Source organism: Podarcis tiliguerta (genome assembly GCF_965153285.1).
Source record: "Podarcis tiliguerta genome assembly, chromosome: 9".
Lineage (NCBI taxonomy): Eukaryota > Metazoa > Chordata > Lepidosauria > Squamata > Lacertidae > Podarcis > Podarcis tiliguerta.
The window spans coordinates 43,478,944-43,493,918 of NC_139542.1; the positions used below are offsets into that span (position 1 = coordinate 43,478,944).

The following is a 14,975-nucleotide window of genomic DNA, read 5'->3' on the forward strand; positions in this document are numbered from 1 at the left end:
GGTGGGAACTGGTGGCAGCAGCTAGCAGGTACTTAAAAGAAGCAACTGGCCTACTCTGCAAGGTATTTGCACAAGGAAAAGGTGTAAGAGGTTTTCCTGAGCCTCCTCTTCTGCCACAGTACCTACATATATTCAAAAAAGGCTCTTTCTCATGATTTTATACCTTTTCTCATATTGTATACCTTAGATGTCCAATCTGCAGGGACCAGGGTAAAACTGTCTCTCATTCAGCTCTCCCTCTTTATAATTCTTTGCCTAGAAATGTCTGTTCTGAAAACTGTGTTTTGTTTTGGTTTTAAGAAAACTATTTTTGAGGGAGATATTTCCTGGATTTTTAGATAACTACCTAACAATAAAGGGACGTGGGTGGCGCTGTGGGTTAAACCACAGAGCCTAGGACTTGCAGATCAGAAGGTCGGCGGTTCGAATCCCCGCAACAGGGTGAGCTCCCGTTGTTCAGTCCCTGCTCCTCCCAACCTAGCAGTTTGAAAGCACGTCAAAGTGCAAGTAGATAAATAGGTACCGCTCCGGCGGGAAGGTAAACGGCGTTTCTGTGCGCTGCTCTGGTTCACCAGAAGTGGCTTAGTCATGATGGCCACATGACCCGGAAGCTGTACGCCGGCTCCCTCGGCCAATAAAGCGAGATGAGCGCCGCAACCCCAGAGTCGGCCACAACTGGACCTAATGGTCAGGAGTCCCTTTACCTTTTATTACCTAACAATATACTCCTATGCATGTCTACTCAAAAATGCCTTGCGTTAAATGGGAAACTATGTATAATATAGCAGCCTAAATAGCTTTAGGTTCTTCTGTAGTTATTTGCTTTAAGCTATTGGTGGGGGTTGCTTAGCAAAATGATATTTTAATAGCACTTTCAGTAGGAATTCTACTAATACATCCTGATTATTTTTATTGTTCATTACTGAAATGTCAAATTTATGTCATAATGAAATCTAGACTTAATAGTTAGCAAAAGTTTCCCAAATGCATTTACATTTTAGTTCACATACAGTGGTACCTCGGGTTAATAACTTAATTCATTCCGGAGGGCCGTTCTTAACCTGAAACTGTTCTTAACCTGAAGCACCACTTTACCTAATGGGGCCTCCCACTGCCGCTGCGCCGCCGCCACCCAATTTCTGTTCTCATCCTGAAGCAAAGTTGTTAACCCGAGGTATTATTTCTGGGTTAGCGGAGTCTGTAACCTGAAGCGTCTGTAACCTGAAGCATCTGTAACTCTAGGTACCACTGTATATGCCAGAGTTTAGCAAAGCAAATAGAATGGCAAGACGTCCTACATACAACATATAGAATTATGTCGGGAATTAAGCACCTTTGTGAATCGCTAAGGCTCAATAAGAATGGGGAGTGGCTTTGAAAAGGCTTTTAGTGAAAGTTCCTCACCAAATACTCCAGAGGAATCTTAGCACTTGTGGGGAAAGGGGACATTTCTTATATATGAGTAACTGGTTAAGAAACAGGAAGCCAAGAAAGGGAATAAATGATCAGTTCTTCCAATGGAGGGTTGTAAGAAGTGGTGTCCCCCAAGGATCTGTATTGAAACCAGTACTTTTTAAACTTGTTCATAAAAAAATCTGGAGTTAAGGCTTAATAGAGAGGAACTGTTGTTTTTAACCAAAAAACAAAGTAAGGGGGAAAATATGGGAGAAGCATATAAAAGCATGCATTGTGTGTTGAATGTGGCTAGACAGTAGTTCATCTCCATCTTTTATAATACTGGGGTCATGTAGCCAAGCTTTCATAGATTTAAGACAGATAAAAGGAACTAGTTCTTCACACAGTTAAACTACAGAATTTCAATCAGAATGTGTGACCATCAACATAGCCATCTTTGAAATGGGGATTGGACAAATTCATGAAAGATCAGGCACCAGCTGATGGGGATTATGAGCAAGTTCTATTGCACCATGATTTTGACATGGATTATGGTGGGTATGGTTTCTCTCGCACAAATGTGTATAGCTGTAAGCCACCAGGGTCTGAGGACCTTCTACTAGATGGGCTACTCTCCCAGGTTAATGAGCCCATCTGCCTCTCATCTCTCTCTGTCTACAGCACATGAAGAAACCACCTTCTTTAGCATTGGACCCAACATTGGTGTCATCTACTCAATGTACAGGAGCCTGTCTTTGCATGCAGAGGAAGTCCCTAACTTACTGAAGTTTTGAGACCCATCGGCTACCCTTAGCTGGTTTAGCCAGCCAGTTGAAGCTATTTCCCAGGGTATGGCTGCTGGCTGTCACATGCTGACAGCTTCTAAGAGCCACGGGTGAGAGCTGAGAGCAGGGTGGGGACCAACAGTGGACAAACTAACCCAGAAAGAGCACAACTTGAGGAAAGAATTTGAGATCACCAGATTTTCACATTTGGCCTTGTGTATATACTAGTCATTAATGCATAAGGTTTGTGGTACTACTGTCTGTTTCAGATCTAGCGGCGTTACACTCTGTATGCAAACTTTGCAAACTAGTTAATGTCCACAGGGCCAGTGGAAATGAAATCCTGCTTGATGAACAGGACACAATCCAACTTACTTATGATGTTTAGCTTCTACACATGGGTTACAGCATAATCTGAACCAGTCTATTGCTTGTTCCACTAGAAATCTTATTTCCATAAGCATTTCATTTGTTCAAAGTATAGATAGCGTGTTTGTATTTGTGCATGCATTCCCCTATATTTAATTTTAAGTAGAAGTGAGAAACTTTCCCAAAGAGTTCAGGAATACTTTGCCGCTTGACTCATACTCTATTCTTTAACAAGAATCTTTGCAGACAAATGAATCTGTTTTGATGTTTTTTCTTCCAGGAAATTGTGCAGCAACTAGTTTCCATGCATGCACGCTCCCTCCCCCCCCCCACTCTCTCTCAACATACTCTAGGACAGCATTTCCCAACCTTGGGCCTCCAGCTGTTTTTGGACCACAACTCCCATAATCCTCAGCTAGGAAGACCAGTGGTCAGGGATGATGGGAATTGTAGTTCGAAAACAGCTTGGAGGCCCAAGGTTGGGAAACACTGCTCTAGGAAGACCCAACTGGTCTCTGGAGACATGCCAGTATCTACAGATCTGCAGCAGCTTAATATTTATCTGAATACATCTTTCAGTAAGCTTCTTCCAAGTATTTACATATTCATGGAGATAAATTTAGGCTGGATCTAGACACATCAAATAAGTATTTCAGGAAAAAGCATTGTTAAACTTTGTATGAGAAATCATGTTGGCAAAAGCGGAACTCCACAGCACTATCTGGTGTTATAATGCATATAAAACACTTTTTTCTTTACCAATCTAGCTAAATCCTTAGTAGTGTGAAGCAGCCCTAGAAGAATTTTAATTATGGTGCAGCTTCTGAAACTGTGCATGTTATGATTTGATGGTGCTTTAGACACTGATCATAATTCACTATGAGAAACTTTAGTAGGAATCTTTGAGAGTGTCCAGCAGCACTTAATGAAATGAACATAGTCAATACATCAGAGTTGAGTGTTGATTATCAAGATCATTCAAACATGTAAAGACTATATTTTTCAAGATAGAAGGGTGAAGATAATATGGTTCTTGTGGTGCGGGATACATTGCAGAATAACCTAATTTCAATGTCATAATAATAAGAAATGGTCTACCTGCTGGCTAGTAAGTGCACTTTCCTAATAGCAGCTAAGTTAGCAACTGGTTTGTCTTCTGGAACAACCAGAAAAGGGAAGCTTAAACCACAACACAACATATCTTATTAAGATTAGTTATATATTAGAAATGGAAATCAATCAAGAACAGCTAAGAGTTGGTCAGTCAAACCAGTCTGTGACGTAACTTTCCTAGTTGTATGGAGATTTATTCATTTCCACATTAAGATTATGCTATTTATCTATATATTTTATTATTATTAATAATAATAATAAATAAGCAAGCTAGTATTTGGAATAGGACAACTGAAAATAATTTCTCTGATTTTCCAATAAATAATAATAAATCTTTATCTTGCAAATCACTTAATTGTTTGAGTAATAATAATAAGTGGTTGTAATGCTCCCTTGAAAGGAAGCTGTCTGGGACGTCAGTGTGGCTTATAGTACCTGTGTAGTGTCAGCATCTGTTATTGAAAGCTATGGAGGAAGACAAACTGCATGAGGTCCCTATTGGTAGCAGTCAAGCACTCAGCATCAGCAGCAGTGGATAGCTCTATCGCTACCATGGGCCTCATTTTCCTCCTTCCCTGCAAAGGAGCAACTGGCAGACTTTCTCTTATGGGGAAGAAAGTACTGCAGCCCCTATTAAGGTAGAAGCTTCTCCTCCTCCACTCCTTTTACCTTTTTGCATAATAAACTTTGTCCCATTGCAGTCAATAGAGATCAGATTGATTTTCTGTGGCTTCTACCTTTGTCGAACTATTGTGGCTGGGGGGGGGGGGGGAGAGGAAAATCTGTGTCCTACATTAACTCTGCTACAGCTTTACTGAAACAAGCCACAACTTCTCAAACACAGCTTAACTTACATAAAAGTAGGAAGTTCACAGAGCTTCTAGCAAAAACAACTAAACAGGTAAGCTTGGAAAGGTAACAAAGTTGACCTGATAAGGTAAAGACACATCAAATTATTGAATGTCTTAAGCATATAAATTAATTTTAAACAACCACACTTGAAGAGGCTGGGTGTGCTACACAGGAATATGCTGAAAAAAACATCAGCACTTTTAACAATTACACAGAAATATTTTGATCTACCATCACCCCCACTAAAATGAACTGTATCTTCATTTTAGAGATAGCTCAGTTGGTTAAAGCGTGGTGCTGACAATGCCATGGTTGCAGGTTTGATCTCCATAAGGGACAGCTGCATATTCATGGATTGTAGGGGGTTGGACTACATGATCCCCAGGTGCCCTTCCAAATATGATTCTATGAGATCTATGAGATATCCATATTAGATCATAAAGCACGCCTTTCCCTTGGGAAACATAGGAAACTGCCTTAGACTAACTCAGACGTTTGACCCATCTAATTCAATATTATAAACACTGAGTAGCAGCAGCTTTCCAGAGTTCCACTCAACTTTCTCCATCCTACCTAGGCATAGTGGGGAATGAATCTGGAAACTTTGGTATGCAAAACATGAGCTCTACCGCTGAGCGATGCTCATTTCACTCTAGAAACATACATCTTAATCATCAAACACAAGTGTACTTTTAGCACAGCGTATGTTAATTTTATTATATATAATAAGAACACAAAATTAAATAGGTACAAACAGAATACTGAACTTAACGTGTATGCAACCTTTAATGCAAACCTGTAGGCACTGGAATTATATCATAAGTGAACTGATAAAAGCAGGAATAGTTCATGAAAGCATAACATACAAGAGACTGAAATTGCCTCATTCCTATTTTTGGTTGAATGCCTAGATAACAGTTATATATACTGTAAAAGCCAAGTGCTATGGATTAGAGTGGCCGATGAAAAGCATTATAAATGGTATCTACTAACACAACAATACCTGCAGGGTACCCATCCTCCATGGAAATGTCATTTCATATCTTATCTGTTACATGAAAATAGTTCACTGATCCTCCGGGGTATTTCTATTGAGCAAAGGAAAGGAGAGTCCATACCTCAGAAATTACTTCAGTGACTTTGTATTGTAATTTAATTCACTATAGCACTCCCGCTAAGCTTTGAAAGCCTCTACCTTCTAAGAGTAAACTGGGGTAATATATTTTGCACATATGGTCACATGAAGAAGAAAAATTGATCTAAATATGTTTCACCCATCTTCTATGACTATATATTGAAAAATAGTGCATAACCAACAATGCCTTCCAGCTCACAAACATCACTCAGATAAAACTGGTGAACAAACAAACCCCACTGCCTAAACGAATGCTATACTTTTTTGTTATGGTGCAGAATTAGGAAAATAGTAGCCATACAGAATGTGAAATAACTTTTATTCTAATGCACAGGTGGTTAAATATTAATATAAACCTCTACATAAAGAAGAAGAATTCACACCATTCATTGGCTTTTGCATTTTTACCCATCTAACAGTCTGAATTTAGACTGCATTTGCCACTTATTGCATTAGCTTTATATAGGCAGTAACAAAAAAAAATCTCAATGTATGGAGGTGGAAAGATGCCCAGAATATTCCAGGTTAATTTATGAATGGCTTCTTCAAGTTAATTTCATAAGAAATGTGCATGTCACAGCTGATGGTGGGATTCTTATCTCAACAAATAAAAGTGACCTTTTTGCAATTTCATGTGGGTGGACTAGCAGGTACTAATACACAAGTTCTGTAACAAATGCTGATTTCAGTTTACAATAGTATTGAATTGCTGCAAAGCTTTGATCAGCCCCCATTCATCCATGCATGTCAGGAATTTGCCAAGCATTTCCTTAAGCAGCAATTACAGTCCCATTATGGTTCCTACGATGAAGTTCTGGTTGATAGATAGGGCCTTCCATCATTGCCGAAATGTCAGCCGGACCAAATGTGGCAACTGCATGCAGCACAGAGATCAGAAATGCCTCACAAAAATGTTGCTGTCAAACATGCAGACAAAAGCAGAGTTTAACAGTATACTTGGCACACAACATCACTGACAAGTTTGACAAAAGATGACTTTTGGTTGGAACACGGTGAACAGCAGTGGCAGCTACTCATTGTCAACTGATCCACCAAGAGAGAACACAAGAAGCAGCTGATAGCAAAAGCTGGTGCTAAAACTGATGGTTCGTGCAATTGATGCAACTTTACAAGGTGCTTCCTTAGTCAACATTCACTTTCCTGAATCAGATGTTTTGGTACTATTACTTCAATGAGACCCATACTATGACCACCAACATCCTGCAATGGTGGCACCAGTAAGAGGAAAAGGCAAGGTCCTCTTCATCCTATTTATGATGAGTAAAGAGTTACAGGGTACATACACAACCTGGTTTTCATATCTTTTGCCAACTGTGATACCACTGGTTGTTTTGCTGATAAACATAAGCTATCTTGTTGGAAGGTTTTCCAGCAATCAAATGAAAGTCTGCTTAAGGCCTCTGTTGACTTTGGACTTGATGCAACATCCATCAGATGCCACTTACATGATGTTACATGCAGAGCGGAAATAACTATATATGAGATGTTTCAATAATCTTCTTCAGCTACTCTGTCCACACTACCATTCTGAGAATGGAAACCAAAAGAACATCTGATCCCATGTTAAAAGTAAATAAAATGATATTTCTATAAACACATTGTGTAAATTTGTTCAAGTCGTCAATCTCCTAAAATCTAATTTTGTTCAGCTGGTTAGGTTCATAAGTACCAAGAACGGTCTGCGGAGAGCTCCTGGATTCAATTATTTTCATCTTCAGTCTTCAATGAATTTTTTTTTTAAAAAAAAGTTCCACCACTATCTAAATTCAATAAATATATGTTACTAACTTAGCATCTCTAATTTTTTCATGACATGTGGGGTCAAGCACTGAAATATGCATCTATGTATCTATCCCTTTTATGCCAGTCTTCCACAACTCTACATTCCAGGTAGTCCTCAAACACATGTTGTGAATTGTCAAATGGTGTTTGGTGGGTGCCTTGTAATTTAGTGGTGTGCTTACTCATACAGCTTTTCCAATCAATTCTACCCCATTGGAAAGACTAGGTGGCTAGGGTTAAACTGCTTCCCCCGCCCAGAAAAAGTTTACATGGTTAGTTAGTTACTAATGTCTGTAGATGCTTAGCCCAGAACTTATATTCTGCCAATTTCATGTGGAAAGGACTTATATGACAAAAAATATATGCTGATTTTCATGACAGACACAATATACTTTTGGCTTCAGAGTTGATTATCAGCTTCAACACAGTACAGCAGTGCAAGAGACAAGCTTCCCTGTGTGCACAGCCTACGGAATCAGTATACCAACACTCTCAATTTCTTGCACCGTGAGACTGCTACAATCAGAGGTGGATTTAGGGCAGCGCGACTTGTTCCCCCGCACAGGGTGCTAAGCTGAGAACATGTCTGTCTGCCTCCTTCCCAAAGCCTAGTCAGTACTTGCTCTAGGCTCTAGGACTCTGCCAGAGCCCTTGCACTTCCTTCCCAAAGCCCTGCACCTAGCTTACCCAGCGCCTGGGAAGGCAGGGTAAGGGTTGGAAGGGGGCAACACATTTTTAGTATAAAAGAAATACAGGTGGCCATCTAAACTGTTCTCAAAGAATCATCATATTTAAAACAAGACACAATACAAAGTTCAACTTCAGTGGTGGTGGAGAGAATAGCTCCATACCATCACTTTAACTTTTTTTTTTTCATTATTATGTTAAATAGGACAACATGAAATGGTTTATTTTGTTAGATTGTTGTTATTATTATTAACTATGGACAAACAGTGGTTAGGAGAGTTGGAAAAATTTGTTGTATGACTGTTAGGGGAGGATCTATGTCCCCCTTAAATTGTCAGTTGAATGGCATTTGGCAGCAGCAAGCCAAAAAAAGAAGTGCAAATATGGCATTTTAAATATTTTAAATATTTATCATCTTCTGTACATCTATAGAATCTCCCAAATGATCTGCCAAGAAACTACTAGCTCAAGAAGCAGAATTCCAGCTTCCTCATCTCACCCTAAACCATCTTATGACAGTACAGATGAACACCATGTGGTATTAAAAATGGAAACTCAGTCTGACACTGCAGCTCAGAAATAAATGCATTCAATCGAATGCAAAATTTGAAGAAGAAAAAATTACTTGCTACAAGCATGTTAGCAAGCAAACAAGAACCACCCTTAAGACCATAATATATTCCTCGAGCACACACAATCTTGAACAATTATCCAAACCAAAACCTCTCAGCAGCTATTCAAGATTCAAATATATAGTCTCCCATTCAAGCTTGACTATACCAATCATATTTTGCCCCTCATCACCAAGATCATAGATCATGCATTTTTAACACCTGGAAACCCAAAAAAATCCAATCTTCTTTAGAAAAATGGGAGTGGAGTCCATACATATGAAGTTTCTTTACAGAACTTTTCTACGATTGCCATCATTTATGAAAACAGAGAATTGCTAGACTTAATAAACTTGGGGAATAACATCATGGGATTATTAAACCACAAAAGGAAGTCACAAAGCCGTTTAAGGGCTTTATAAAGAAACTTTAACCGACTTCTCTTTTACATCATCCCACACCATTATATTGGAAGAAAGTTTAAGCAAATATGAGAAGAGCTTTATTACAGCAACAACATACAACGGGTTACATAATGTTACAAGCTCTCCCATGCACATTTCTATGTAGCAGCATCTGAAATCTGCCAACTGTGGGGATGGCCATGATTGTATGGACCAGCCTTCCCCAATGTAGTGCCCTCTAGATTTCTGAACTACAATTCTCCAGTGTATTCCATAGACAGGGATGATGTGAGTGGTCGTTCAAGTCATCCAGAATACACCAGATCATGTGCAAATATATTGTTTTATTGAAACCAGTAACCCCTGCTAATTGGCCATACCCAACTGTTACCGTTGAAAGTTATAATCCAAAACATACGAAGGACACCAGGCAGGTAAGAGTTGCTATAGAATAAGGTCTGTCCTCTGTGGCCTCCTGTAGCCAAAAGTTAAAAGTAACCCCAAGAGGAGCTGCTAGGAAGCCGCTCTGATAAAGCCTCAACTAAACATGAAAATGATTGGGACTTGGAGAAGAAGGTGGCATAGCCCCAGTTCAAAATATTTTTTTCACCTACCTAAAGTCCCTTCATTCTTTCTTTTCCCATGCCTTAAATGTTTCAAATCTTTTGACCCGTATTAAATACATTCCAATTTGGTACGCTTGCCCTGTCCATTTCACCCATGTTTTCCTTATAAGGGATGAAGTAAAAATTGTTGGTAGATCATAAATTGAAGTTGGCAGAAAGTCTCAGTTTGTATGTATGTGGTAAAACATATTCATATGTGGTCCTTATATGTAACCATGCACCTTGAGCTTTTCTACATTACCTGGGTGGAAAAATACTGTGTATGAAGCAGACTTCAGTGACTATTCCTTCGATATCCTAAGTAGAGTACTCTAAAGAAATGAAGTTATGAGCTCAGGCTAGTTTTTAACCCTAACTGTAATGTCACCTAGCAGTTATATTTTTATACTTGAATTGATTGTAATTCACTTTTCAAACTTTACATAGTATCAACCCCTTTAATTGATATAAGGATTATTTCTTACCTTGATCAAAAGGTCTGGCTGGACTCCATGTGCGAAAATAATCATCCTGCAGCAGAAAAAAAGAAAGTGTATGTTTATTATGCAGAAAAAAGTATAAATACATGCAGAAAGAAAAAGAACAGAAATACAGAAGGAATATACAAACCTCAACTTCCTGTAAAGGGCACGCAGCAAAAAGGAACACAAACAAGAAAAAGATATAATTATCATACTGGCAAACCAATTGCAGGGAATAGAAAGAACTTTGCTAATGAAGAACTAAAAGTAACTAACAGCCAATCCACAAATCTGATGAAAAACTGCTTGGGTTGACAGACCTCCATTCAGCCATAATGCTTAGCAGGGGTCAGCAAACTTTTCCAGCAGGGGGCCGGTCAACTGCCCCTCAGACCTTGTGCGGGGGCGGACTATATTTTGAAGGGAAAACGAACCTTGCGGACCTTGCTGCCCGCTCAGTCAGTCCCGGTGCCGCCCAGGCCAGCAGCATGGGCTCTGCACCCCGCCGAGACAGAGGACATTGCCGACACTGCCAAATACAAGGAGGTGGTGGCGTGAGTGGCGGTGGGGTGCTTTTGGGAGGGGGCTGCTTTTGAGAGAGGGTGGGTCCGGACCCTCACAAGGTCTGAGGGACAGTGAACCAGCCCCCTCCTGGAAAATTTTCCTGACCTCTGCCTTAGATGATCAGTCTAAAACACCACTCTATCTAGCTGACCTAAAGAGTTGATCAAATCCTGGTTCAATATAGAAACAAAGCAACTTGTTTGGGACATCAGCGGGCACTCCCAGAACTGCCACTTCAGAGACCAAGGAAAGGCAAATGTGTCATCTCTGCAATGAATGTAATTACAAAAAATCTTGCTCATGCAGCAGTGAACCGTGATTTTTTTAAAAAAATAAAAATGATACGGTCAGTTACAGCATACTTTTTTATTTTATCAACCCTGATTAGACTCTATTGTTTTACTAAAAAAGGAAGTATCTCAATAAAGGCATGATTTTTATACTTGCAAGAAGTGCCAAAGTGTCTCATGTTACACACAAGGAAGGCTACCAGTTTAGAGAGGAGTGCTTTGTACCTCACTTATAAGCTCCACTGCAAAATATGTCCACAGATGTTTGATACTTTGAGTTGTTTTAGCAGTGATTATGGATTTACACTTTTCTTGTTGTGACAAAACATGTCTGAAGCCAAAGCTACATTGTGCCAACTTTAATTTTTATAAGCATGTGTTCTGACTGTTTAGAATTAACAGCTATAATTTGTGTGAAGTGACAGTTGATAACATAGAATATGAAATAGATGGAAGTGATGCTCACATTTTTCTTCCTGTTTTCAATGATTTACTCCAAAAAGCTATTAATAAAATAAACATAGAATTATGCAATGTGCAAGCAGCTGGCTATGAAGAAAGGTTTGCAGTAGTGTGTTCCCACCCCCCAACAATTTTATCTAAAAAAAAACTCTGCTTGGAAGCCCAGTGTCAATATTGGCCTGATCTGCTTATTTCCAATATGCTCAAATACAGGTTTTCCTTTGAGTAAGATATATGTAGTATATCCTGTTCCATCAAGAAACTACTCACAGATTGTCAAAAACTTGGGGGCAGCGGCTTTTTAAGTCATTGTCGGCTAAAATGAGGCAAAAATAGTCTTAATACAATTCACAGATGGCACCAGATACCTGTGAAATGCCACAGATTAAGCTCTCATTCAAGTCCTTTACATAGTAGATGTCAAGTCATATTTCCATATATGGTGAGAATGCAAACCTGCACAATTATTTAAACCTGTTTTTAGGTAAACAGTAAGAATTTCCTGTTTAAGCAGCTACTAATCTTTTCCATGTCTGCAACTAGAAATTTATTAACAGAATATTGGGAAGCAGCCAAAAACCTAACTCTAAAGGCATGATGAGACAGACTATGGATGCTAGATCTTACAGGGAAACTAACAGAGCATCTTAGCGCACTAAAGAACACAAAGACCAAAGATGATTTTGAAACTATGTGACACATGTTTATTTAATAAACTCTACACTGTTGTACGAACCTGCTTAATGTTTGACTGTATCATTTACATTGTATATGCATAGATTGTTTCTTGAGGAGTGGGGTTATATGGCAACTATTTGTTATATAAGTATTTTCAAAAACTGAAAAACAAAAGTTTTGGTTTAAAATAAATAAACTACGTGTAACCTCTATACTGCATTCTATACTTGGGGGACTGTGCCCATCAGACTGTGGCTGACAGGAGTCAGTCAACTGGACTTTCTCATATGTCACACAGACAACTGTTTCTTGCAGGTGAATTCTAAGTCAGTTGCCTATTCATTTTAAATCCTACTTTCATAATATAATGGTCATTTACTAGAGTATTGATCTGGGTTGCTGTTCTATTATAACAATGTGAAACAGCCACAATGTGGCTCTTTACATGAATTACATCATAAAAGACCTAGATCAGAACTTCTTAACTAAAGCTTTCAGTTTTAACCAATACAGTGGTACAGGGGTTAAGTACTTAATTCGTTGCATAGGTCCGTACTTAACCTGAGACTGTTCTTAACCTGAAGCACCACTTTAGCTAATGGGGCCTCCTGCTGCCGCTGCACCACCAGAGCCCGATTTCTGTTCTCATCCTGAAGCAAAGTTCTTAACCTGAAGCACTATTTCTGGGTTAGCAGACTGTGTAACCTGAACCGTATGTAACCTAAAGTGTATGCAACCCGAGGTACCACTGTACAGGGCTCATTGTCTAAGGCAACATCAGAAAATGAAGGCTTTGTTCTGTGGATTCAAAGCACCACATATTAAAGAAGACTTTCCAGCATCACCTTCCAGTAGCAGCCCTTGAAGACTTCCCCTGCAAGTGAGGGGAGCATTGACCATTATCCCATCAAAAATGAAGTGGCAGCTGCCAGAAGAAGAAAATCTCTTATGTGTATGTAAAAATATTTTACATAAACACATTGACTTTTCTGGATCTCAACCTATACATTTAATACAAGAGAAATTTTAACATGCATTTCCCTGGGCTGACAGTAGCTAGATACAAACATTGGATAGAAAGATTTGCAAAGTTTTTTAACCTCACCTAGTCTCCATGTTTCACATTAAAATAAAATGAGTGGAACATATTTTTTTTAAAAAAAAAGTTAGAGCGGATCTATTGAAGAAGAGGAAGTTTGTGTTTCATTTATGCTTTCTTACTTGATGAAATAGGTAGAAGAATTTATCCATGTGCTTTGGTATAAAGTCTGGGACCATCTGATGTATTAATTATGAATCACAGCTATGTCTAAATTAAGAAATGTGCAATTGTCATTTCTCTAATAGCAGCCTTTCTTTTGGTTTCTGTAGCATTTTATTTTACTTTTAGCCTATAGTGTTTATGCATTTCAGAAGTCTTGATTATTTTTTGAAGGATGATATACGCATGCAATATAGATAGGAAACTGAAGCCCACAACCAATCCATTGCAAACACTTCTAAAATATTTCCAATATAATGATGATGCTCACAACCAATAAATTTGATGCTGGTTCAGTTTTGTTCTGAATCAATTTTAGCCAACATACATTTGAGCAGGGTCTAGCTGAAGGATCAACTGGATTGTGATCCATTAGTTTAAAGCAGGTGACCATGACAAGTTTGCTTTGGTTTAGTGCTATACCAGGGCAGGATAGAGGTGGGATTTCATTTGTTGCAACACGGAACAACTCTTTCCTACTCTTTAGACTTTTTTTTGACTTCACCTTTGTTCTCTTGATTTTTGCCACCTTCCAGCCCCTATCCTTGCTTTCTCCCATGGACCTCCACTCCAACCTCAGCATTACTCCCCCGTGCCAGTCCCTGGCTTTGCTCTTTCTTTCCACCACCATACATTTGACTTGCTAAAATGCAATAGCAAATTGTACAGTGCTGCCTCAGTGGTTCTGCATCTCTACAAGAAGGAAGATCACAAGAAAAATCATTTTAACACGCTTCACTTTATTTCTTATGCATTGTTGCAAATATTAATGCATCGCAACATGTTTCACGGGGATTAACTCTGCTGTTATGAAATGTAAAATGCCATATGCTTCCACTGCACACCAACGGCACATACTTAAGTTGACTGGGCAAAGGTCACATTCTTACTTGGCACATGCCAAAATCAGTAAATTCCATTTCACTTCCCAAAAAGTTGAATTACTGGTGCTAAAGGTCACTAAGCAGTGTGACTGCTTCAAAGTTCAGAATAGTAAATTATGTGGTAGGGGGAAGGTGGTCTCCCCCCCCCCAAAAAATTGGGAAATTACCAGTGATTTCAAAACATTCCACTATGTGGAAATCTTTTTTATTCATTAAATGATTGTGATTTTTCTTATCTCATGACTACTATGCTCTTCATATTGTAAATATGCTTATTGCTTTTTAAGAGTACATTTATTTGTTTACAAAACCTTTAAGCCACTCTTCATTATAGTGATCAGAGGATGGTTTCCAACCATATAAAAACAGCAATCATACACAATCTTATTTCCATAATTATTTTTTTTCTAAATGACAATCTAAATGATTTTAAAGTAAGCACACAATATAAAAAAGTGTGTGGATAATCACAACAATTTGCACATTGGATTAACAAAAAATGAGAGAATGCTGTATTAGTTCAGTTGAATTTTAACCATCATTGATCGGAAATAACATCTCTAGAGTCTCAATAGGAAAAAGAAATGACACAACT

The 14,975-nt window shown here is 38.7% G+C and overlaps 1 protein-coding gene across 1 annotated transcript in view; it reads right to left on the minus strand.

Moving 5' to 3' along the window:
* Nucleotides 1-14,975, minus strand: part of SPOCK3 (SPARC (osteonectin), cwcv and kazal like domains proteoglycan 3) — a 109,717-nt gene that overhangs the window by 60,077 nt on the left and 34,665 nt on the right. The window contains exon 3 of the mRNA XM_083457462.1: nt 10,245-10,290. Coding sequence (XP_083313588.1) covers nt 10,245-10,290 — 46 coding nt within the window. The remainder of the gene's footprint in view (nt 1-10,244; nt 10,291-14,975) is intronic.